The sequence below is a fragment of the Peromyscus californicus genome, unplaced genomic scaffold (genome assembly GCF_007827085.1).
Source record: "Peromyscus californicus insignis strain IS unplaced genomic scaffold, ASM782708v3 Scaffold_18__1_contigs__length_77618521, whole genome shotgun sequence".
NCBI classification, from domain to species: domain Eukaryota; kingdom Metazoa; phylum Chordata; class Mammalia; order Rodentia; family Cricetidae; genus Peromyscus; species Peromyscus californicus.
Genome location: NW_026294480.1, coordinates 57,067,402 through 57,094,620, shown reverse-complemented (window position 1 = coordinate 57,094,620; position 27,219 = coordinate 57,067,402). Strand labels below are relative to the sequence as shown.

Sequence of the window (27,219 nt, the reverse complement as noted above, 5' to 3'; positions counted from 1 at the left end):
AAACAACTAAACAAACAAATAACAACAACAAAGGGCAGTATGTTCAAAAGGGAGAAGTACCCAGACTACAAACCAAAGCAGCACAGGGTAGAGAACACAGGCTGAGGGGATGAAGGCCAGCTACAGTATATTACAAGCGTGTCTGGACTCTATATACTACAGAATAACACCTGCTGCATTATATCCAACTGCAAAATGGGGAAAAGATGACGGTATTTGGATTAATGAGCAATCTAGACCACTTACAGTTGTGATTTCACCTTCCGTTACATACACTCAAGATCAAAGTCTTTTAACTGCGGCGTCAAGGGAAGAAAGAGTAAGCAGACTTGAGGATAATACCTCTAGCTTTGCATGCTCTGCCCCCTCACTGACGGACAGGGTCTCACTATGTTTATAACCTCGGCTAGCCTCCGACTCATTATCAGACTTCGCAGTTTTTTTTGTAATGAATTTTATCCACATCCTCTTTGGTTTTATTGCTGTCCTTTAATTTAAGTACAAGAATATAAAGGAAGCCAGGCATGTCACTCTATGTGTGTAATTAATCCCAACACTTAGGTAGGAGTACTGTATCCCAGTCTCACTGCACTCTCCCCAGGCAACCCAACATCAGAAGGTCTTTTGATAAAACAGGAACTACGGTTGACTTGAATGATTTCCATTCTTCTCTCCTCCTCGTCTTTTCATCCATCCACAACAGCTCAAAGCCCAGATGAAAAGCTGACAGAAGAAAGTGCAGGACTTTTATTTAGATGTCCCCTCTTCTCCTGGGTCTTTCTGTGGTTGGCTCCTTCCAGTCTCCACCTCTGGATGACTGTCAACCCTACACTAACCTCTGAAGTCACTCTTTATGGCCTCACTCTGCCTTACTTTCCGTATCATTTCTTTAGTTATTTTCTATTTCTCATACTAGTGTAAACTCCATGAAGGCAGAACTATGTCCAACCCACTGGGACTGTCTCTAGTGCTTACAACAGAGACCAATGGAAGATAAGCACTCAGTGTTCATTCACACATCGGAACTTCTTGCCTCAAGAATAGACTGTGGAGCAGAAGCCACCTTTCTTTCCTCAACAGCCTGACCACCAACCTTCCTCTTACAGTCTGAAAACGGAACAAGACAGGCAGGGGACAGAAGGAACCACCATCCTAACCACCTTTCCTAACTCCCCCATTCCTCACCGCTGAAGCCAGCATCTAGAAGTGAGTCATTAATCCCTCTTTTTCCCATAGCCAAACTGATAACTTTAATCAAGATAGAGCCTAAATTAAATCAGTCAAAATGCATTTAAAAACAGTTTGAAATAGCCTTCATCTCAAAGGTTCAAACTGACAGTAATAAATACTAAAGTAAATGATAAAAAGCTGAATAACTGTATATAGATACCTTGCTAGGTCTGTTGAACCCAGACCCAGGGCGATGTGAAGGAAATAATGCCAAGATGTTTCCGAGAAAAGGAGAGAAATCAGTGCTCTCTGTTGGTAGAGTTCTGTGCAAGTAACAATTCCAAGAGCCATTAACATTTTCTCCGTAACTTTTCCTACTCCAGAAACCTAGAAGAGAATCCACATTTAGATGAAGCTGAGTATGTCCAGGGTGGTATAGCCACAGACGAACCAACATTTACAATTTAGAATTTTAAAATGAGATTATAAGAGTGTGTGTGTGTGTGTGTGTGTGTGTGTGTGTGTGTGTAGGAGAATGTTGTTGGTGTTGAGGTTTGAACACAGAGCCTTGAACATGCTAAATAAACAGTTCCAGTGAGTGACATTCCCAGTTGAAGATTATAATCTTCTATAGCTAATAAAAGGTATGAATAGTATTATTTTCACATGTCATGCAAGAAAATGGTTATTATTTTTTGGTCACATAGCTTAATGTGAATTAAATAAAAATTTTAAAGGCACTGAACAAAGAGTTCTGTGGTCATAAAAATTTTGGAAATGGTAGAGCAAACAAATGAAACTTTTTAGTATAATATGATTTACTATTTATGATTCTTTAACATACTAATACCTGCATTCCAAAGGGATTTAGAATTTTGTTTTTGACAAATTAAACCAAAATACTCCACCACCTTTAAAAGAATAACATTTTTCCCCCAAGGTTCCAGAAATGACGTATTTTATTACTTATGGATTCTGGGTTTTTGCGCTCTATGTCTCCTTTATCTTTTTATAATTAAAAATTTTAAATTATTATTTTATAATTAAGAACTTTTAAATGAGATTTAAAAATCTCACCGATATTTGAACTCATCCAATATTTGAACCGAGAACTTAAAAAAATGGGACACTTATTCATACTTTAGAAAAAACTACCATTAACACGGTGACCTTTGCTACAGCCTGTTCCTTTACATAAATTTAATCATATCCATTATTTTGAGCAGGCTCTAGCCTATCATACAGTATAGAGTTCAATTGTTAAAAAAAATAAAGAGGACCTAGAGCCCAAAAATCCAGAAAGTATAAATAATAAAATATGCCATTTCTGCATCCTTGTGGGAAAATGTTATTATTTAGAGATGGTGAAGTACTTTGATTTAATTTGGATTTTAATTGGGGAGTGTCACACCTATTCAGCTGGCAGCTGCCTGGACTGGAGAACTGACAGCATTATGGTACCATTGAAAGCACTCCTCCAAGTGCTCCTCGTACGTCCTTTCTCCTCGGCAGGTATGGACTTACAGTCTAGCATCTCTTACTTAAACTCTTGCAGATAAGCTCCTTAAATCTTACTTTCAGAGTTCTAAGTGCACATTCAGTCACCCAGCAAAGTTCTCACCCGCCAGCTACTATTTTACAACTATACAGCAAAGAACAGTTACTATCTGTGTGGTGCCTCTCTAGAAGTCAGAGTATATGCACACATGATAACTTCATATAAACTCTTACCTTTCTAATAGGCAAGTCCTTGATGAAGTCCATCACTGCTTTTCTGCTGGGCAGAATTTGGTATTGTCCATTTGGCTTATTCTTATCACTGCACACTTTTGCTAACATTGTATTGGGGGCAATACCTTAAAAAGAAGAGCACTCAATGATTCAAAGAAGTTACTATATATAAGTTAATTATGTGATAAGAAAATGAAAGTTAAATGCAAATAATCTGAAATGACACATAACGCTACTTTAAAAATGACATTTGGCTACTGACAATCTCCCCAGGGCTTCCTGTGGTTTTAGGGAAAGGGAATATATTACCTATGGCAGCAGGAAAAGTGAGAAATATTTGAGTCTCCATATTTTAAAATTCAAGTGTAATTTCTGAACTGAGTAATATGAAGTGTTAGTACTTTATTTATAACTATACTAGGAATACAGGGTTGTTTTGTAGTGGATCCTTATTTATTTCTCAGAAAAGATCCAGAATATAGTTTAAGATAGATGTTTACTTTCTGAAAAGTTTTTCTGAATATAAATTTTCACATTAAAAAAATTAATATTCTGACTTACAATATATTAAAAGCAATAACAATAAAAACTTTTAATTTTTATTGTTACTCACAAAGCAAACCACCATACATTATGACTTAAAATTTCTAGGAGTCTTAAGACAATTTACAGTAGGTATACCTAAAAATATTTTTAATAGCTCATATTGGCTTTTATAAATACTTTCCTAAAGCTGATTATACATGCTTATCCTTTGGAATTGAAAACATTACCCTAATCACAACACACATGACTTTACAAGATAATTCCTTTTTATAATGTGATAATTTATTTATCACAATATTTTGTAATAAGTGGCTGTAACCATTATTAGTTCCTATGCTAAGACCCTGTGATGCTCTTAGGGGTCAAGGACAGACAGAAAGTGGCGGTGCTTTGTTGGCTTTGGTTTTTTAACAGACGGTCTTAAGCTGCAAGCTGATCTTTTTCTGGGTGGGAGTGCAGAGGAGTTCACCAACCTTCATGTATTCTAGGTTCTCTGCTACAATGTAATCTAGGACAAGTGCCAATCAAATATTCTGTACAAATCCAACTAAAATAAATTCTTCACTTAAAGGATCACTATTCTAGATTTATGATAGTCTTTTTGCCTTGGGCCATAGGCTTTTTTGCTTAATTACAGCTTACCCGTAGGTTTAGCTAGCTTTAGTAGGTAAACGTTGCTAGCAGCCAAATCAGATGCTACCATCACTTCACAACAAGGAACTATGACTAGTAGTGTGGAATTAACTAGCATGACTTCCCCAGCAGAGGCCGGAGTAGCCTTAAATACCTGCACTGGCTGTCAGTGTTGTTTTCTGTTCAATTCTGAAGCGAATTTCCTTCACCGCTTCCTCAGCTGATGTTCCAAAAACAACTGAATTTTGGAGTATTTGAGGATTGTCTTCTTCTTCAGAGTTCAGTTGGAAAGGATTTCCTTGGAGTTGCAAATCAGGAGGACTATCTTCAAACAGCAGTGGGGAGCTGGCCGGTTCATCCTCACTCACTTTGTGAGCTTCCTTGCCCGGCTTATCTGAATCTCAAACAGGAACAGCAAGTCACTTCACTTTACAGAGGGCACATTTGTCAGGCTAGGTTTTATTTCATTCTTTCACTTTTCAATGCCTCCCCCATCCCAATCCCCTCTATTATTTTTCTCTTTCTCTTCTCTGCCCCTCGCCCCGCCCAGTTCTCTCTGTGTGTGCACATGCCTGTGTCTGCTTCAAACAGTCTAGTAGCCCACACTGGCCTCACTTAACCACGGAGCCCACACTAGCCTTGAGCTCCTAATGGTTGCTGCCCAAGTCTTCTAAGAGTGGGATTACAGCCAGGCGGTGGTGGCGCACGCCTTTAATCCCAGCACTAGGGAGGCAGAGGCAGGCGGATCTTTGTGAGTTTGAGGCCAGCCTGGTCTACATACAGAGCGAGATCCAGGAAAGGCGCAAAGCTACACAGAGAAACCCTGTCTTGAAAAACCAAAAAAAAAAAAAAAAAAAAAAAAAAAAACAACAAAAAAGGAGTGGGGCTACAGGCATCAGTGCCCACCTCTCGCCTCACTGCTGGAAACAAACCCAATTCAGTTTTGTTTCTAGGAATCAAGATGAGAAAGGCTATCTTTTATCTTTGTAAATATTTAATAAAGAAAACGCTGTCAGGCTTTCCTTAAAAGAGCATTGTCCATTTTTTAGTGCATATTTTAAAGAGAACAGTTGAATTAACTTCAGAAGTCCATTACTTTTTCTTTAAGAAGAGAAATATTTTTCATTGTATTCTTCTCTTAAGGAGAAAAAGATCCTTCTTAAGTTAAACTTAGGAATGTGAAGGAAAAAGCATTAAACAATAAGAGTAATTGCAACCAAAATTAAATTTTGTTTTGGAGGAAGACAAACTTAATTTTCCTTTATTCATGGAAGAAACTTTAAAAATGTTAAAAATACTCTCAAATGTCTCTTTTCAAATGTTTGATTCACTTTTTTGAGACAGGGTTTCACTGTGTAGCCTTGATTGTCCTAGAACTCACTCTGCAGATCAGGCAGATCTCAAATTCACAGATATCTGCCTACCTCTACCTCCCAAGTGCTAGGATTAAAGGCATGCACCACCATCACTCAGCATGCTTTTAACTTGCTTATTAATAAAACATTACTTTCACAGAGGGTGCCTTTGCTATAAATGGAAATTACTCCTGAAAGTTGAACATTTTTTATACAAATTCTTATTTGAATTATCCAATATTTGAAGGTCCAAATTTAAGGCAAAAAAGTATAATTATCAATACATTGGAAAATGTTATTATTAAAAAGTAAAGTAGCTGGGCACAGTGGTGCATGCCTGTAATCCTAGTACCCAGAAACTCGGGAGGATGAGGCAGGAGGATGACAAGTTTGTGCTTATCCTGGGGTGCAGAGTGAGATCCCATCTCAAACAAAGAAACACATATATATTTTTTTAATGTAAGGTAATGAACTAGCTATTAGCTTATGCCAATTTTTCAAATACAGTGTAAAATACACTTAACTCTATTCTGATACCAATACTAAAGATATTCACATGAACAATTCCATTAAAAACTATTCTCTAGCCGGGTGGTGGTGGCACACACCTTTAATCTCAGCACTTGGGAGGCATAGTCAGGCGGATCTCTGTGAGTTCGAGGCCAGCCTGGTCTACAGAGCAAGATCCAGGACAGGCACCAAAACTACACAGAGAAACCCTGTCTTGAACCCTGCCCCCCAAAAAACCCAAACCTATTCTCTAAACTTAAAATAGAATAAAACAATTTAAATGTATTTATAAGATTAATAATAGAGTTTCTTGATCCCATTTCATAACATGTATATTTCCCAATAATTTGGTAAAGGCAGAAGAAACAATTAAATTCTTATATTTTTTTGTAGCCCAGGTTAGCCCTAAATTAACTACATACCCTGCCCAGGCTGGTCTTGAACTTCTAATTCTATTGCCTCAGCCTTCAGAAAGCTGGGATTATAGGTATGAAAACATACTAAGCTTAATTAAATTAAATTTTAAGACACAGTTGAAGTCATTTTACTGGAAAAATGAACTTGGTCTTTAGAAAATGTCTAAAGATATGTAAATCAGGTAACAGATACTTGATTAGTTTCAAACTTTAATTACAACATATGAATTAATTTATAGATAGACGTTTCCCAAATTTGAATTCACAGACCATATACATAATATAACCTATTTTTCCTACATCTGTGCTTCAGGTCATTTCCATTTTCACATTCTGATTTTTAAACCTTAGAGCCACTTGAAGAGGAGTAAGAGGATGGGACAGCTGAATGAGGGTCACCCAGAAGCCCTTTCCTCCAATTGACTGGAAAGAAGTCCTGGTAAAGAGACAATGCAGGCCAGGTGTGTCCCGGTCCAGGTCCCAGCCCTCTCTGCAGTGACTAGCACCGGTGCCCTCTGCTCCAGGAAGCAGAGCATGCTGCCTCTGGTACACTGTCAGAGCGGCTGCAGAGCACACAGGCATCTTTTCAACCTCAGTTGTGTTCCACTGGCTGCATCGCTAACTGCTGAGTGGTTCCTTCCTCCTGAATGAAATCCCTTCACCGTCTCCATGACTGACGCAATGAGAGCGCAAAGCTAGATCAGAGCACTCCATCTGGACGTCAAGCACTCAAGCATAGAGCATTGGGTTTCTTACACACTCGCCAGCTAATTTGTACGGCAAAGCAAACATAAAACAATGGTCATTATTTTATTTGCAAATAAAGACAACAATTCACCACATATTTCTAGAGACAAAGAATCTTTCATAAAAGGGCAAATAGGAAAATGTCTGACTTGAGAAAGATCCATCAGTCACCTACCATTCTTCCAACACCCTGCAAATACAAGGTCTGATATTCATAAAAGTCTAGCCCACATGGAATTATGTCTGAGAAACAAAAGTTAAAGCATTTGATTTGCTTGGGAATATGAACTAGATGAAGAGAACACTATGCAAACGAGCAAACAGAAAGCCATGCTCCTGTGACATCACCTTATCATCGTCAGTTTGGACACAGGACACACTGAAAGGAGCATTGGTAGAGAATGAGAGCCACTCACCTTAAGCCCAAAGCAGTTTTTCAAACACAAGGTAAGAGTCATAGTTACAGAGGACCCTTTGGGGTGATAATTTTTAATAATTTCTCTCTCACCTTCTCTCATAAAAGCTAAGAACTAACAAAAAGAGATTCTTAAGCGTCAGTCTTTACAAAGTTATAACAAAAAAGCAAAGTTGTTGTTGTTTCAAGCTTCTGTGTCCAGAAACTATTCTCTTTCTTTTCTTTTCTTTTCTTTCTCCCCGCTCCCCCCTTTTTTGATGTTTCCATCAAAGAAAAACGAGAGACCTAACCCTTGGAAAAAATGAGGCTTCAACTTGATGTCTATATTAAACTTGCTGCAAGCAAGGTGAGCCCCTAATAGTTTGAGGCTTAGAATTTGATGCTGCCAGGACATGGTGGCACATGCCTTTAATCCCAGTACTGGGGAGGCAGAGGCAGGAGAATCTCTGTGAGTTCCAGGCCAATCTGGTCTACAGAGCAAGTTCCAGGACAGCCAGGGCTCAAGGCTATGTAGAAAAACCTGCCTGAAAAGAGTAACAACAACAACAAACCCCCAAACAACAACAACAACAAAAACAACCAAACAAGAAGGGAGAGAGAGAAAAGAAAAGAAAAAAATTTGCTGCCATTGTGCATCTGCCATTGTTGTTCAAGGAACATTACTAACGTATTTCCCCACACTGCCCAGCCCCTTTGATGCTGTGAAATGAAACATGGCTACAACTTGTGAGTGAATCCCTTAGGTCACCTTTCCAGCTGGGTGACCTTGGTTCATGGATTCAAGACAGGTCGGACGTTTGAAGTAACAGCACTTTCGGCGAAGGGACTGGGAGCAGAATGAATGTGTAACACCTGAATGTTCTGGATAAATGATAAAAGGGTTGCTTGACACATATATGGAGCCCTGAAACTTTTAATTGTACAGAAGAGTGCAGGAGGGTCTGGGCAATGACTTAGTGGATAAAGCACTTGCCAAACAAGCTTGAGGACCCGAGTTTGGATCTATAATACCTGCATAAAAGCGAGGTACAGCTGGGTGGGGGGCACTGAGCTCGGGGTGAGGGTACAGACAACGCCAACAACAAATCCCCAGAGCTTACCAGAAAAGCACTCAGCTCCAGATTCAGAAAGTGACCTTGACTCAGACAATAAAAATAAAAATAAATAAATAAGGTCTCCCCCTCCGAGTGCGAGAGGAGACACTGGGGTCCATTACTGCTTCCGTCCCCCGTGAGTTTTAGTAAGGTCTTAGTAAGTACGTGGTGAAGAAGGGAGAGAGAAGTCACGATTTTTCACAGGGTTGAAAACAGTCACATTATCATATTAGAACTAGATTACAGGAAACTTGAGAAACAAAGAAACATAAAGTCACCAAAGGTTTTAGTTGTTTGGGGCTAATCTTTTTTCAAAACCTGATTTCTATCAACAATAACAACAACAAAAAGCCACTTTCAACAGGAACTTCCTCCACTTCAATGCGATCTAAACCCTTTGATATTAAGAAAATAATTGTTCTGCAACTAACTACTCTGAAGAAGAACCTTGTAGATTGTTAAAGTCTGGAGATCCAACATTGTCATCTGATTTTAAAGAGACTGCACACAATTTTTAAAAACCTACTGGTATATTTTAAGTTTCTGATTTTTCATTTTTACACAGACAAACCTAATCCTACCCTACATACACAAATGAATTAATTGGGTTGGTTCAAAGAGCTGCTTACTATTAGTATTTAGTTGGTAATTCTAATAAAACCGCTTACCAGTTTTTACAGAGTTTCCTGCTTTGTTGAAGTATCTTCTTTTGTCCTCAGGCCAACTTTGCCTTTCCTCCAAGTGCTGTGTTATATTCAGGTAGGCTTCGTCCAGACTCATGGCCAGAAAGTTGGGATCATATTCAGCAAGAATCTCCCTAACCTTCAAAAAGAACAACAACAATAAAAGTTGACATTTTGCTGCCACAGCAAAACTTCCTGTCTTATATATCTGATAAAAAGCACGAATATTCTTACTTTGCAACTATAGTAATGAGCCTGCAATCAATAGCTCACGGATTTAAGGAATAAAAAATTTACTACCAGTGGATATTTGTCAAATTCTCCTTTGCACTAAAATGGACCACGAAGGCAGAAGACCATGAAGTGGCTTCATCTGATGCAATCTGAATCCAGCATCCTATATCTAGAAACACTAAGCAAGTCAAATAAATCTCACACAATATTCTGGTAGGAACAGAAAAAAAAGTGATTAAGGTTTACCATAGCTAGTCAAAAGGAGGAGTGGGCATGCATGATAGCATTCTCTCTCATCTCTTTTGTGAAGATTTTTGTTTATTTAAAAAAGGAATGTAAAGTGCTATGATGTTTTAGAGAGCAGTATACTTCAGTTGATTATAATATGAACAATATTCATACAAAATAAAGCTCTACTATTTATAGGAATCTGGACCGGGAAAGATGATAAATCTATAGAATACTTGCATGCTTGCATTAAACAAAAGATGAAAATTTGGAGTTTCATTGTGACATGAAAGAAATACACAAACATTAGAATTACAGCTAATATAATTCAGTAATGCCTTTGGTATGGGATAGGTTTATTACATGAAACCACGAAGGAGGCTTTTTGCTGTTTGTCTTTTAACTACCAAAGAATTAGCTGAAATAAGAGGGAATGATAGCCAAAATAACCCATCTAATAGAAAATATCTCTGCTGAATTGTTATTCTTCATCTAACATTTAAAAGCTTTGTATTATATCATTAGAAAACTTTTGTGTTTTATAAGTAAGAAACTGTTCTATTTTAACATAATCATGAACAACTGAGGGGAATTTTAGAAAATGGTGATGTCAAACTTGCTGTATTTTTATTCAGAGTGCTTTAAATACTTTTGTTCTTGTAGAAGAAAACACTCTGTAACAGATGCAAACAGTATCTTCCTAGCGAAAACAAAACTCTGGAACGTGTGTACCTGGCAGCCCACTAAGCCTCTGAATGAGAAGTGCTCCCTGGAGGCATGGCTGAGTACTTCTCACTTCCTTTCCATAGGACACTGCCACAAGAACCAAAATGGACTGTTCCCGGAAACACCAAGCACTTAGATCTAAGAACAATAAAGTTATCCTAATATTTGGACAAAACAGAAATGGATGTTCCTGAAACTTATTAGCCAGGCCAGAAACATGAATGCATTGATACTGCATTTACATGTAAAACTCATTTGCTACATTAACTAGTGAGACACTGCTCAAACTTGAAGCACTTTTCTATCTTATGTAAATAACCAGGTGACAGATAACTAAAAATAACTTAGCTCTCATGTCGTACTGCCAGAAGTTTGACTGAGCTACAGTAGGATTCAAGGTCTTTCTTACAAAGTCTTTATAAGAATTTTTAATTATCAAAGCCTGTACTTATGGTGTTATTTATTTATTTTTACCTATGAATACATAAAAAATTATCGAAGGTTGCTGTGGAAAGATCCTTAGATCCTTCTGTACACTGTGAATATGTATTTCTCTCATTGGTTGATAATAAAGCTGTTTTGGCCTATGGCAAGGCAGGATAAGGTTAGGTAGAAAAACGAAACTTAAGGAGGGGAAGAAGAAGCGCAGATTTGGGGAGACATGAGCCAGCCACCCAAGGAACAAGATGCCAGATAACCAGTAAGCCACGGACCATGTGGCAATAAATAGATTAATAGAAATGAATTAACTTAAATGTAAGAGCTAGTTAGAAATAAGCCTGAGCCATCGGCCAAGCATTTATAATTAATATAAGCTTCTGTGCGGTAATTTGAGAAGCAGCTGCCAGGTATTTGGGAACAGGTGGGACCAAAAGCTCTGCTTCCATTTACAGAAGGTATGTTCTCCTTGCCTACCACTTTTTCAAAAGTAGGCACAAAGCAATTGACTTAACAGACTGCTTTGGAATGAATAAAACTGTTTTAATAGGGGGTAATATTTTAGGGAAAATGAAGGAGAATAAAAATAAGGCAATTTAAAGCTCAGCTGCACGTCTAAATGACAGCAAGTATGTGCTGGGGTTGGAGAGATGGCTCAGCAATTAAGAGTATATACCGTTCTTCCAGAGGACCAGAGTTGGGCTCCCAGCACCCACATCGAGTATCTCACAACTACCTCTAAGTCTGACTCCAGGAAATTTACTGACTCCATAGGCATCTACACATATGTGCCTACCACACACAGGCACAAATACATACATACAATCAAAAATTAATAAAAATACATCTTTAAAAAAGTATTATGCCATAGTTTTAGTATTTATATTTAGACAGTTGCTGTATCCTTCTTCTCTTTTTCTTTTTGAGATAAAGTCTCATATAGCTTAGGCTGACCTCAAAATTACTGAGTGGTTGAGGTTAGCCTTGAACTCCTGATCCTCCTGTCTCCACAGTGCAGGAATTACAAGTTATGCTCAGACAATACTCTATGATACACTTCGTTTTATAATAGCAGTCTAAAAGTAATGCACATGTAGCACTCTAGATTTTAACCAAGGAATTAAGTCCCGACAGTGTATGATAGATCAACTTTAATGAAAATGGAAGAGATGATACTTTTTCACATAGGACAGTTCAGAATTTTAGTATGTAAACAAATCACTATGCTTCATTCTTTTCCAAGCAAGAGAGTATCCACTACCCCCCTTTTTTGGAGTCTCTTGGCTCTGTAAGATTAAGAGGCAAGCAAAGCAACTAACCACACTAAGTGAGTTTTGTTTCTGTTTAAAAGGACAGAGGCAGGCTTGGTGACCCAGGCCAGCCTGAGCTACATAGTGAGTTCCAGGCCAACCTGGGACAAAACAAACAACAACAACAAAATAATTATATAAATTTAACTTAGAATAGATTGAAATTAATGATGCATAAATTCTATAAACTAGAAATATTAGGTTATTCTAGACAAATTATTTTATACCCCAAGAAAAATATTGAAAATTAACTTTATGCTATAATTATTAAGGCTTTACGAAGTTTTGAGGAATTGTAGAGAATTGAGAAACAGAAAGATATGTTCTGGATACTATAAACAGCTCACTAGTCTCTACAGCTAAGACCAAATCTTGATAGTTTAAGGCATTTGGAGTTGAATTTAGGTGACAGAAAGCCAGTAAAAGGGTTTGGGGTGAGACATTCACTTACCTCCTTACTCACAGCTCTATATTTGTCAAAGTTCGGGGGCACTATAATAAGTTGTGGGCAGAGTCTCTTAGCAATAAATCCTGGCATGGCTGCGCGAACACCAAACCTCCTTGCGTGGTAATTTGAAGTAGACTGAAAGAAAATGGACCGCATAGGGAAAAATAAACAACCTTAAATGGACGTATTGATCAGTACATTCATAAGAAACACATTACTGATGTGCATTTTCAATTCAAGGGCATTTCTTTTATAAGCCACTGTCTTGAACCACATCTGACTTTCTTAAAAAACCATGACCCTGTCTCATTGTTATTTCTAAATTTATAACATGGTACCAGGTAATAAGTAGGATTGAACCAATGAAAAATTCTTTTAAAATAGGTGTGGTGGTGGATATTTGTAATTCCAGCCATCAGGAGACTAAGGCAAGAGAACTACTAGTTTGAGGTTCAAGGTCAGCCTATTCTACACAACAAATAATGGCTTTAAATAATTTAAAAATATTTTTGTAGTATTTAAACTTCAATGGCTTAAAGTATTCTATAATATCATATATATCTAAGCCTGGATGATAGTGAATACTCTATGAAACTAACAGTAGATAATGTAGAATAGTTATAAAGTAATAAGAAAATATCTAGAATATACAAGTTACACAAAGTAACAGTATAAAAAGTATTAGTATATACATATATAAAGTATATACATTAATAGAATATAGGAAGAGGATCTTTGTCCAAAATGCTTGGGATTAGAAGTATTTCAGACCTAAGTTTGAAGACTTAGGAATATATACATAGATTTTTACCAGTTAACCATCCTTGATCTGGAAGTCTGAAATCCAAAATTTTCCACAATCCAATATCTTTTTGTGTATGTGTCCACGTGTTCATGCATATCCACGTGCATGCAGGTGAAGGTCCCAAATCCAAACTTTTTAGTGATATATTTCATATGTCTGTGATTAGTGATGCTCAAGCAATAGTATGCATCAAGAATTTGCTCCATCTGGAAATTTTTATCTAGCACAAAAAAATTCAAGGCCTGCTGTCTGGTCAGCAAAACTATGTCTCTAAAATGAAGTGCTTAAAAATTAAAAAGAATTTCAAATTTGAGTTTTATTTCTTAAAGCTTGAAGTTCTTGGCAAAAACATTTTGGCTAGGAAATGAGACTAAAAAGTATGAGAATGAAAAAAATGATAATATTTAATAAATCTTGTTCATGATGGCATTTGCCAGTGGTTCAAGCCAAAGTGGAAAACCATAATATCATTTATACCAAAGTTTAACAATGAATGGAACTTTTATTAGGAACCTAAGTGAGTGCTCAGCCAAATGCAAGCCAGATCTATCAAATGAAGGCATTATTTCAGAAAATCAGATTTCCTTTAAAAATTTTGAAAAAGATTTAAAAAAAATCTTGATAGAACTCCCAACTACCCTAATCCTTGTTCAGTGCTCTACAGAATAAAGTGCAGAGAGCACTATAAATGCAAAGCCATGCTTTAAAGTCAAATTAATAAATCTTGGGGCCAGAAATGGCTCCGTGTTTAAGAGTAAGTACTGGCCGCTCTTGCAGAGAACTTGAGTTCGATTACCAGGACCCACACCACAGCCCACAGCCATCTGTTACTCCGTTTCCAGGGGACTCAATGCTCTCTTTTGGCCTCCGCAGGCACCAGGTGCATTTAGTGGTGCAGACATACATGCAGGCAAAACACTCATATACACAGAATAACAGTTTACTAATTTTAAATAAATCCTACAAAACTGATATGAAAGCTAGATTTATTGAAGAACAAAGTTTTATGAGGTGTGAGTTCCTCAGATTTTTGGGTTTGTAGTACATTGTAAATAGTAGCATCTCTCTCTCTCTCTCTCTCTCTCTCTCTCTCTCTCTCTCTCTCTAGCTAGCTATCGATCTATCTAGCTTGTTTGTTGGATTGCTTTTTGAGACAGAGTTGGTTTCTCTGTGTAGCCCTAGCTGTCCTGGAACTTTCTCTGTAGATCAGGCTGGCCTCAAATTCAGAGATCCACCTGCCTCTGTATCCTGTGTGCTGGGATTAAAGGTGTGTGCCACCACTGCCCAGCTTAGTCACAATAGTTTTACACTTACTTTTTTTTTTTTAAATCTATTTATTTTTATTTCATGTACACTAGTGATTTCATCTGCATTTATGTCTGTGCAAGGGTGTCAATTCCCAGGAACTGGAGTTACAAACAGTTGTGAGCTGCCATGTGGGTGCTGGGAATTGAACCCAGGTCCTCTGGAAGAGCAGCCAGTGCTCTTAACCACTGAGCCATCCCCTCTGCCCCTATATTTACTCTTATCAAAAGGCAGAGTCTAGTTTCATGCAAAGCAATTTGCCTGACGACTTAAACCAAAAGAATTAGAAGGAAATAACGCTGTATGTTCTGAAGCCTTAGTTTTAAGAACTTGTAGCTTTCATTTTTTATTCTTATGGTTCTGCAATCACTAAAAAGTGTTTAGAGCATGTTAAAGGGTACATTATAATACCAAGTGACAAGACACCACATGGAGATAATGAAGTCTGAGGAGAAGCCACTTTAATCACCACAGTCGAAGTGCCAGACCTGACTGAATCCATCTTGAATCCCCCATGTTAGATGGTGCTGACTAATCCCGGAAAAAACAGAGCCAACTCGTCCTTACTGAACTTTGTATAAACTAAATATCACAAGAAAAAACATAGCTGTCTGTGGGAATAGAAGAGGTTGCTTATGCCGTAATGGATGCTGCTGTGGAGTCTCACTGACTCTCAGTGCCAACTCAGAAAATTTCAAAAATCCATCAAATCCACCAAAAAAAAAAAAATTCCATGTGTAACAGACTGAAAGAGTCAAACACGTGGTGTCACCCCCATTAACTTGTAGGTAAACTTTCTATGAGTTTACTAAACAAAAACAATTAGCTTCAGCTCTCTTCAGAAGGGAAATCTATTAGCTCAGCATATAAAAAAAGGATTTAAATCTTTGTTTAATATGAAAATAATAATTTTGAACTTGAAATTTTTAGGTTAGAAACTGTTAGAGAGAAAATATTTGTGGATTTCAAAAACAGTGGGTTTAGTTCAAACATGGTTATGGAAAGTGTGTGTGTAAGTATACACACACACACACACACACACACACACACACACACATATAAATTATTTCTTTTCTTTCAGATTTCATTGGCGGTTTACAGGAAAAGAGTACACATCAACAAAGCATTGCTTTAAGGACCAGCTGATCATGAGTGGCTGCATACCCATGACGGATTACAGACTCATAATACAGTAATGGTTATAATACATAGGGCCACTGGGAAGTCAGCCACAGGGAGGGACCCCCTCGTTTCTCTAGTCGTTTGTAATACAGACACCTATCTACTCTAGCTGCTGGTTTTAGACGAGATGTGCTGCACTGTGGCGGTATGCCTGCAGACAGCTGCTACCTTTAATTACTATGTTTTCAGTCATAGGCATGGCTCCTGTTACCTTTACCTTGATTTAGGACAGAAAAAAAAAATCAACCTAGTAGTCATAAAACAAATGATTCTGAGTTATGGGAAAATTAACTGCACTCTAGATATATTAGTAAACTATGTTATTCTAGAACAGGGGTTGGCAAACCTCTTCCGTCAAACTTCATAGTACATAATCACTTTAGGTCTGGCAGCTTCGTTTCCTTAGCGACCACACACTTCTATTCAATTGTGCTCCTCTAGTGTGCCAGAAGTAAACAAGTGGCCATAACTGCTTTGCCCTAATAAAGTTTCTTCACAAAAACTGATGACAGGCTGGACTTGGTCTGCAAGCCAGTTTCAAAACCTCTGGCTGAAGATAACATTTCCTTTGCTTTGACTTTTTCCACTCTCCCCAGAACCCTTTGGAAAGAGTTCATTTGCAATGGAAGGATGCAATGCTACTCTACTGTTTTACTGAGTTTGTAACTTTGGGCAAGTCATTATCTCTCTCTGCTTCTTTTTTTCTTAAGTAGAAATAAAAATTAGTATGATCAGTTACATTGAAAGGATTCAGTAACAGCATATGTAAGTCACCTGGAAAAGCAGAGAAGTCCTCAGCAAACTGGCAAGTCTCAGTAAGCTGACCTGATAGCCTATGAAATTTCCTTTTTGTTTTTGATCTTCACCTACTTACCAGCATACTCATTGATCCTACAGCAATGGGTTTATCCTTCAATTCTGGATTGTCTCTCATTTCTACAGCTGCATAGAAAGCATCCATGTCAACATGAACTATGGTATTGTTCAAATTCCGGTTCCGTTCTAATTCCATTGCAAATCTGTCAACCTTAATTTTTAAAAAGTTAACATACTTTTAGACAATATGATATCAAAACATCATTAATCATAAATTTTAATTCAGAAGGTATCTTTCTATCTGCCAATCTACTTACCTATCCATCCATCCACTTACTTACCTATTGGGTGTATATTTTCTTGTATTTATGGGTATACAGTTTATTGTTGTTTATTAAGGTTATTAACTGCTTTTATTTTCACACAGAGATCCTACTTTTATTCACTATTTTTAAAATTTGTGTGTGAATGTGATTGCTCACCTATGCTTGTGTGTTTGGCCAGGAATGTCTTAGGTCTCTTCTTCTGGTGCTCTCCCTCTTATATTTGGAAACAGGATTTCTCATTGAATCTAGAGCTTGCTCTTTTAGCTGAGTTGGCCGGTCAGTCAGTCCCTGGAACCCATCTGTCTCCCACAGAGTGCTGGGGTTACAGACATGATGCCACACCGGGGTGCTGGGGCCCCAAACTCAGGTCCTCATGCTTACACAGCAAGGACTTTACCCACGAAGCCATCTGCCCAGACTGACGGCCTATTTTAAAATATAATTTCCTAGGGACTCTTCTATCCTCCCAGGAATACAGCAGGAACTTACCAAGTATTCAATGAATAAATGAGCTATCCCAGCTGCCTGCATCAAACCATGCTACTACTGAACAAACTGGAAGAAACTTATATTGAAAGTTTCTATTTAGGCAAATGAAACAATTCCCATTTGACTCAAAAGGTTAATGTCTTAAGATAGAAACAAAGGAAATGCACAATCAAAGATCATACACTGGCACATGATATAATGTTGCACAATAATGTGCAAAGGAACATGCTGAAGTACAAAGTAATGATCCTTCTGCAAACCGACTTTTGGAGTGCTGTCTTGGTTAAGGTTTCTATTGCTGTGATGAGACATCATGAGCAAAAGAAATGTGGGGAGGAAAGGGTTTAGTTAGCTCACACTTCAGCATCACCAAAAGTAGTTAGGGCAGGAACTTTAACAGGGCAGGGGCCTGGAGGCAGGAGCTGACACAGGGCATGGAGGAGGGTTGCTTATTGGCTTGCTTCTCATGGCTTCTTCAGTCTGCTTTGTTGTGGCACCACCCACAATTGGCTAGGCCCTCCCACATCAATCATTAATTAAGAAAATGCCCTACAGGCTTGACTACAGCCTGACCTTATGGAGGGAGGCATTTTCTCAGTTGAAGAGTTCCTCTTCCCTGACTCTAGCTTGTGTCAGGTTGACATAAATCTAGCCAGTACAAAAGCTAAAGTCTGAGATTGCTACTCTACACAAGTACCAATTGAAAACGGAAGATGAAGCTTATTTTTCATAAAATTTTAATATATATGTCAAATGTAACAATGCAGAATTATAATCTTTAATAATTTTGGCCTCTTTGAAGAAAAATTATTGGATTAAAAGAAAAAAGAGAAATAAACATAGATAGAAGTAAAATATGTGAGTAAAAAAAGGACTAGATAGCAAACATATTCATAGCTTGCTTTTTATGGGCTGCCTCCACTAATGTGACAGTTTTAATTTTAGCAATCTATAAGGAAGTAACCTAGACCATTAAGGTAGATCGTAAGAGAAAACAGCAATAAAGCAAGCACAACACATAAAGGACATGGAGCCAGCTCAATAAATGAATCTACTACTGAAAGGATCAATTGAGGTATAAGATCAAAAGAGGAAAAGAGCCCCAAAGAAACAAGTGATCTCTTAAATGAAAGCAACCTACCTCGTGTGGAGAGCCACAAAGGTATCAGGTGCCCCTCCCCCTCACACTACAGAACACTTGTTTCATGGTCCTCCTTAGAGGGGACACACACTAGCTGTCCACCAGCTGGGGACAAAGACTGCAGTTCCTCTCTTAGAAACAACACCTCCAATCACATCTGTCTGTAGCAGAGGTGGGATGTCTGCAGGTCTACTCCTGCTTAGTTCCAACTCGGACTGACCCGAGGGACTCTGCATCTGGCCAGCTCTATCCAGAATACCTCTCCCAACTCTGCTGTCACTGGCTTTCAAGAGTCAACTCAAACACCCTGTGAAAGTCAACTGGGTCTTTCTCTTCTGTGCCCGAGAATGATCTTCTCTTGCTTGTCTTCACCACGGCCCTTATTGCATGAGATCATAACTGTGAGTGCGTTCAGAAGGATTTTAACTGCCTTAAAATTTCCCTCAAGAAAGAAAGGAAGGAGGGAGGCAGGTAGGAAAAATAAATATATTGATACCAATATGTTAAAGTTAGTTTTTTTCTAAAGCAGTGTCAGAAAACTCTGGAGGTAAGCTTACAGTGAGACACAAACTGAACAAACTGAACTTCTCATCTTTAATTTTTCACCCTGATTTCAAACTGTTTTTTCTAACACTTCAATTTTGAATAAGGTCATGTGGCCCCGACTGAGGATGACAAATTGTGGAGCTTAATAAAAACTGAAATCTAATCTATAATAATAACAGTATGCCTAAAATATGGATGAAGTAAGAATAAGGGAGTGGCATCTGAAATATTTGGGGCTGGAATAATCTAGAAAGGCTTAAGATACATAGAAAGCAAACCAAGTGGGATAGCTCTGCTCACACTGTAAATTAAGGCTGTGACAGCCTCTTCAGCAATCTATTCTCTCTTGTACTTAATGCAAGTGTGCAGCTGCCAGAAGGAAACCTCACGGCGTGACTCACACATTCCACTTTCCTCTACTATCTCTCATTAGTCACTCTTCTGGCCTGAGCTCTCTCTACTGCTCCCAGATGTACACCACTGCTTTTGAACACTTCTTCTTTCGCTCTCATTCATGATTTCATTTATCCCAGTTTCCTTCAAAATGGCTTTCACATTCCAATCTGAGGCTGTAACATCTACCTTCTTCCTTCTGTTACTTCTGAGGATGTGTATTTCACTGGGGTTAAAATAGGGACTTTCTTTTGGGTCTCACTAGTTACATGACAGTGGTTAAGTTAGCCCTCTAGTCATTTTGTTCCTTATTTGTAAAATGGAACCAAACTAATAGCAAAAGGTCTGAAGGAATGAAAAGATGCTCACATAAAGTGTTCTCAGAGAGGGGTACAGCAAGGGCTTGGGGACAGTGCCTCTTATTTTAAGGTACAAATGACAATTAATGAGTATATCATGTAATATTCTAAGTGTCTCTCACATAAACTCATTTACAGTTAAAACAATTTTGAGACCACAATTATAACACTTATAGATGAGAAAATGAAAGTTGATCAAGTAATTTGTCCCAAGTCACAGAGCTGGCAAATGGGAGATCTGGACTTGGAAAACAGGTAACTCCAAAGTTCATTATCTTATGATGCCTTTCTAACACAGACTTTACGTTTTGTCTTTTTTGTTGTTGCTGTTCGTTTGTTTGCGAGACCCTCTGTGTAGCCCTGGCTGTCCTGGAACTCTGTAGACCAGGTTGACCTAGAACTCACAGAGACCCACCTACCTCTGCCTCCAGAGTGCTGGGAGGAGAGGCATGGATACCACTCCTGACTAACACAGACTTTGAATAGTCTTTAACACTGAAAAAGTTCAGACCAATTTTAGTCATATAGTTTATACCCATACCATATACTAATGTAACTTCTTTTAAAAATTCTCAATTTCTATTACATTTAAGAAAATATTTGGAAAGAATGCTTTTTATTTTCTTGACTTAGTATTTCCATAAATGCTACTGAGTTAACCCAACTTAGTGAAGGCACTTGTTGAAATGGTCAAAATGCACCAATTTGCTATGCAGCTTCCACTTAATACAACATGAATGCTTGCTTATTCAATTTAGGAGCTCATTAGAAGACATTTTATAAGATAACAATTATAATGACTGTGCTTTCAAGAAGTCTGATGAGGGCAGAATACAGTGGAGAATTTTCAAAGAGGTTCACAATGAACGGCCTGGCTTATTCTTGCAGACTACTTCAACCTGACCTACAGGAATTTACACTATCATATCACACATAATAAAATCCAGAGTGTGGAAAATGAGTCTAAAACAGAAACATTTTCCATGAAGATATCTCTGGTTTCTGAGACCTTCTTGGCTCTTTGGCACTTCCTCAGCCTCCTCCCGGGTGCACAGCTTATTTTAGAGGAAAGTCAACAACAAATGAAACAATTCAACAATCAACATAAAACACATTTCCTGCCATTCCTGTTCTGAAAGATGCCAGAGAGGCTCCCACCAAACAGTCGTCTAAGACTGGAACAAAATCTGAAGTTCTCCTGTACAATGGAAGGTATTTTCTATTCTTTTATCAGCATGTTAGACTGGAAAAATTAGTATGAGACCCCCAAAGTCAGCATAATGTACCAGCTAGGTTCTTTTGTATCTGTAAAACTTTTATTAAAGATATTTGTAGATTACAGATCAATAAAACTTACCAAGTCCAGAAAGTAAATTGCTTAAGGAATAAGGTCAACTTAAAGACAGCATTGTTTTGGACAGAACACATTTTTTAAACTTGAAAAATAAATCCTTCACACTTTAACGAAAACATATTTTATATTTCTGCTCAGTGAAAGAAACTATCAAGAATCAAAAGACAAGCTAAGCTAAAAGAAAATATTTGCAAAAATCAGAGCCAATATGTGACTGACACCCAAAATATACAAAGGATTTTTCAAATTCAATTAAAAAATTTGATTTAAAACTAAGCATAAGGCTTGAACAGACACCTCATCAAAGATTTCTACATGGCAAATAAACATATGAAAAGAGGCTCCCCAGTCTATGACAATGAGTAAATGAGGAGTAAAATGATATGATACCATTAACCTGAACATCTCGTGTGGCCCAAATTGAGAACACTGACAGCGCCAAACACTGATTAGAACAAATAGCCACAGGACCCTTCAGCCATTATGTATGATGAGAATGTCAGATGGCATGGTCATCTTGAAAGACAGTTCGGCAGTTTCTCATAAAAACTGGGATTTTTTTTTTTTTTAAACCATATGACCCAGCAAATTCTATTTCTTTGCATTTACTAAATGGAGCTGAAAACTCAGTCCACACATAACTGAAGCATGAGTATCTATAGCAGTTTCTTCATAATTGCCAGAACTTGGAAGCAACCACAATGTCCTCAAGTAGATAAATGGATAAACTGTTACACATCCAGATGAAGAAGAATATTCAGCACATGAAAGCAATGAGCTATCAAGCCGTGAACAGACTCAAAGTGCATATTATTAAGTGAAGGAAACCAGTCTGAAAAGGTTACATACTGCATGATTCCTAGTTCATGGCCTTCTGGCAAGGGTGGAACTTAGGACAGAGTGAAAAGATCAGTGCTTGCCAGGGATTAGGAGGGAGGGAGGGAGGAATAAGTACATCACAAAGCATTTTTAGGGCAATAACTCATATCCTGTATGATACTGTAATGGTAAATATATATTGTTATAAACTTGTCTACACCTATAAAGCATAAAATATCAGTATTGACTTACTGATTTTGCATGATAATGATATGCCATAGTAGGTGCACTAATTGCAACAAATGTAGCACATCTGTGGGAGATAATGCTTGGCTAGAGGTTAGCCTGGGTGAGGGTAGGGCAATCTTTACTTTCTGCTCAGTTTTGCTATGAACCTAAAATAGCTCTAAAAAACTACGTCTTGCAAAAGTCAACATAGGATTTGACTATATAAGCTTCAAAAATATGTCATCAAACTAAAAAATTAAAAGATATATTGGAAACACAACTAGGACATATAGTGAGGAAAAAAATTCCTTAATACATAAGATCTCATAAATGAAGAGAAATAGATACAAACTCTAGAAATCTGGGGGGGGACAGCAATGGCCTGCTAGTTGAACCTCCAAATACATTCTACTGCTTTCTGTTAAAGAGAAAGGCTGGGCAGATGGCCACCCAGCTAGAGAGCATATTTTACAGATTCTCTTGCACTTATGTGTGGTCCTGTAACTAGAGTGGCTGCCAAAAGAATGTGAGTTTAAATATTGTTTACAATTTCTTTCTCACTTGTTTAACAGCAAATTATTTGCTTTTAATCCATCCCTCCCCAGTACTATTTCTTCCTCACCAGGAAACGGAACATGGGATACTTTTGTCAGACCAGTAATTATAACACCAGGAGATGATGGAACAGTGTAATTTAAGAAAAATCTATGTCTGAAATTACTGTGGTAATCAGAGCCAGAGATATTGTGGAACTCTAGGCCTGGACTGGCCAATATTATCCTGAAATCAGGACAACTATGACTACAGGTAAGAGCACTCACAAGATCCAGCCTATGGACATTCCCTCCTCGGGAGGGTGGGGCAAGGGTAACCGGCCCTCATCTGAGATTATAATCGCTCACTCCTTCCTGTGCACCCCGTCCCCATCTGCACACCCTCCCGTCCAACTACACATGGTCAGGAGAGGTGACGGACTACGCAGGAGTAGAAGTTAGCTGCGGGAGGGACTCCATCGATGTGGCTCTCAGGAGGTCATCCCCCGTGCTGCTGGACTGCAACGCTTTAGTGATGAGCTGTTCTCGAGGCATTCATCTTAGAGGGAAGCTCATCCGTTCTCCTGTAAGGAAGCCCAGCAAACGTATTTGCTCACCAGCCCAGGCTTTCACGGCATTGTTCCTTTGGTCCGTCATCAGTGCCTATCTTGGATCAATATCCGTTTGTTCCTGTCTCCACAGGAAAAGCAGTGTAACAAGTGATTACTTTTTATTATGTAAGAAAGAAAGTGCTATTGTGGTTTTCTCATGCCACCTGCTCGCCCGGGGTCATAACAAAGAGAACAACAGAACGCCCTCCTGTAATGAGAGGATGAGTGCTGTGTGAGGGGAGTTTCTTCTGACATAACACAAAGTAAATTAAAACCACCATGAAATCTGTGGGAAAGATTACATAAACAGCAAAACCGAAAAAGCAACAAAAGTGATGAAATCTAGTTTTAAACAAACATTTGAAGAAAGCAACACTTATATTTTGAAAATGTGAATTAATACAATTTTTGGTGAAACTAACTACATCAACAACAAAAATAAATTAAAACAATATTCCGGGGAAGCGTTTAGGAAAAAATGATATGGTTGAAAGAAAATTCATGATCTCTGCAGTCCATTGTAAGATAAAGATTTTGTAGCATGTCAGATTGCTATACAATTTTATTCCTGGGCTCAGTTCTGGGTAATCTGAAAATTACTTCACCTTCCTGTGTCAGTTCCCTTACCTGCAGAGAATGCTCACTGTGCTCAGTGCTTTGCGAACATCAAGTCAGATTTTAATAGAAAATTCTCATCTGCCTACAACTTTAGTCTGATCGGGAGAAACACGGCTGCCTGGAGCTGTCAGTCTTCCACAGGTCTCCTGACTTCCAAACTTTTCCACGGAAATAACTCTCAGTAGCTGACAGAACTTGGAATTATTTATTCCCCCCTCCAAAAAAAATTGTGGAGAACATAAAAAACCTCTAGTTCTTTAAAAAATTTTTATTCAAAAAATGTATGTATATTTGGTATTTCACTTCTAGCATAACTTTTTATTTTACTAAAACATGGTTACTCTAATGTAAAGAGTTAGCCTCCCATTCAGTTCCACTCCCCCCAAATTTGTCTTATTTGACTTATAGGCTCATCTAGCTGCAAAGCACACATATAATACAACAATATAGGCTCTGGGTCAAATCCTAATTCTGCTAATTATATGCCCTTTGAAGCCAGGCAAGTTAATTAAGACAACGTTTACTCTTGAGTGCAGGGAAAGGTGTAGAGCAATGCCCAGCATGTGTGCCAGCTGAATGTGCATGCTGGGAAAGGTGTAGAGCAATGCCCAGCATGTGTGCCAGCTGAATGTGCATGCTGGGAAAGGTGTAGAGCAATGCCCAGCAAGTGTGCCAGTGGAATGGGCATGCAGGGAAAGGTGTAGAGCAATGCCCAGAATGTGTGCCAGCTGAATGTGCATGCCGGGAAAGGTGTAGAGCAATGCCCAGCATGTGTGCCTGCTGAATGTGCATGCCGGGAAAGGTGTAGAGCAATGCCCAGCATGTGTGCCAGCTGAATGTGCATGCCCAGCCATGTCACGAACACTTCTGTCCGTCTCCCCTTGTTTGCAGTTGTTGTCAATTCCCATCCCACCATTTTTTTTTTTTTTTGGTTTTTCGAGACAGGGTTTCTCTGTGCAGCTTTGCGCCTTTCCTGGAACTCACTTGGTAGCCCAGGCTGGCCTTGAACTCACAGAGATCCGCCTGGCTCTGCCTCCCGAGTGCTGGGATTAAAGGCGTGCGCCACCACCGCCCGGCCCCATCCCACCATTTTCATCCCAGTAACTCAAGAAATACCTGTAACTGTGCCTTCCTTAGCTGCTGGCTGGTAATCTGAGATTTCTGTTGCATCATACTGTCAATCCGTTGATTGACTTGCTTTTCCTTCTTGAGCTCATTTCCATAAAATCTGGACCCCTACAGAGAAAGCCAAGCAGAAGAGAAGCCTAAGAAGGAGAGGTCCACTGCAGTGACTTAGTGGCCAAGAGCGGTACCCTGGAGTCAGACTGCAACCTGAAAGTTCCTTCACCTTTCTGTGTCAGTTTCCTCGTCTGTGAAGAGTGCTTCCCTAGTATGCATGAGGCCCCAAACTCAACACCATGCACACACACACACACACACACACACACACACACACTCCTAAATCATTTCATTCTTGTCAGACAATACTACAAAGAAGCAATCTGAGTTAAGGTTTGTATTCAAAACAAAACAATAAAAAATGTCAGCTGTGCTGTGTCCATGGGGCATATTCAAGCTTTGCCAGCTAGTTCCTTGGTTATTTCCTCACGTGTTTCCTTTCAGAATTTTAGAAGTAAGTCATTAAAGAGCACAACGTAAGACACTGAACCAAGTCTGTTATTCCACCACAGAACACAGTGGCTATTGACTGACCAGGTTGTAAGTATTAAGTTAGTTTTACATTTGGTTCTCATGAAAATGCTGCTACAGAGATTTATGCACAGTTCAGCATGAACAGACATTGTCATTCCTCTTTGACGAGGGTATTTCTGTGTCTTATGGTAATGCATGTTTAATCCTTTGAGTAACTGCCAAACTGTTTTCCATGACTGAATCATTACTCTGTTACTGCATATGAAGGTTCCAACTTCCCCATTTCCCTGCCAACACTTTTGATTGTATTATTTATTATAGCCATTCTAGCCAATAATAATGTGAATGGCATCCTCCTAGGGTTTTTTAAGTTGCATTTCCTTAGTGACTAATGATGTTGAGTATCTTTTCATGTTTGAGACGTATGCACATCTTCACTTAAATACCTATTCATATCTTTTGACCATTTTTTGATCGAGTTGTTAGTGTTACACAGTTACCTCAACCTTATCAAAACATTCAGGCCGGGCGGTGGTGGCGCACGCCTTTAATCCCAGCACTCGGGAGGCAGAGCCAGGCGGATCTCTATGAGTTCGAGGCCAGCCTGGGCTACCAGGTGAGTCCCAGGAAAGGCGCAAAACTACACAGAGAAACCCTGTCTCGAAAAACCAAAAAAAAACATTCAGAAACAGAGTCTTTTGGTGCAGTTTTGATATGGCGATATATAAGCACAGAGAATAGAGGGAGAGATATAAATTGACAAAGTGGCTATGGGGGGTAATTTAGCAACTCATAAAATTATATACATATTATCTGTATTTTATAGAGCAATTCCACTCCTAGATATCTCTTTTATAGTCGCCACACATAAGATTAGTAAATATAGTCAGGTGGTGGTGGCACACATCTTTAATTCCAGTATAAGCGGGAAGATCCCAGCACTCGGGAGACAGAGGTAGAAGGAGTTCAAGGCCAGCCTGGTTTACATAATGAATACCAGGATAGCCAGGGTTATAGAGTGAGACCCTGCCTCAAAATAAATAAATAGACAAATAAATAAATAAATAAATATAATAATAAAGTAAAATAAAAGATTAGGAATGACACATATCAATCAGTAACAATTCTGATTAGATCAATAAACTATATCCACATATGCAAGTATGAATCCACCATCCAATTATAACATGCATTTACAAGGGATAAAAAGAAAATGAGAAAAAAACATGTTCACTCTTTTGCTTTTATATGCATATTATATAAATTCAAAGTAGAAAGCTTGGTAACAAGAACAACAGATTTAAAAAGCATTTATATATTCCCTAGCTTAATGAAATATTAAAACATTTTTAATTAA

At 38.4% G+C, this 27,219-nt stretch overlaps 1 protein-coding gene across 9 annotated transcripts in view; it reads right to left on the bottom strand.

The window, feature by feature from the left end:
• The window catches only part of Polk (DNA polymerase kappa), a 68,268-nt gene that overhangs the window by 10,616 nt on the left and 30,433 nt on the right, over positions 1-27,219 (bottom strand). For 4 of the 9 annotated variants that reach the window (XR_008219583.1, XM_052743505.1, XM_052743506.1 and 1 more), the window contains exons 3-9: positions 25,326-25,445; positions 16,851-17,003; positions 12,688-12,819; positions 9,286-9,439; positions 4,235-4,480; positions 2,902-3,026; positions 1,391-1,557 (exon numbers count right to left, since the gene is read on the bottom strand). Coding sequence is in view for 8 of the 9 variants with exons in the window: in XM_052743505.1 (XP_052599465.1) it covers positions 1,391-1,557; positions 2,902-3,026; positions 4,235-4,480; positions 9,286-9,439; positions 12,688-12,819; positions 16,851-17,003; positions 25,326-25,445 (1,097 nt within the window). In the remaining variant the exon portion in view is untranslated. Of the gene's footprint in view, positions 1-1,390; positions 1,558-2,901; positions 3,027-4,234; positions 4,481-9,285; positions 9,440-12,687; positions 12,820-16,850; positions 25,285-25,325; positions 25,446-27,219 lie in introns of those variants that run through there. The other 5 variants (XM_052743507.1, XM_052743508.1, XM_052743512.1 and 2 more) reach the window with 4 other exon arrangements.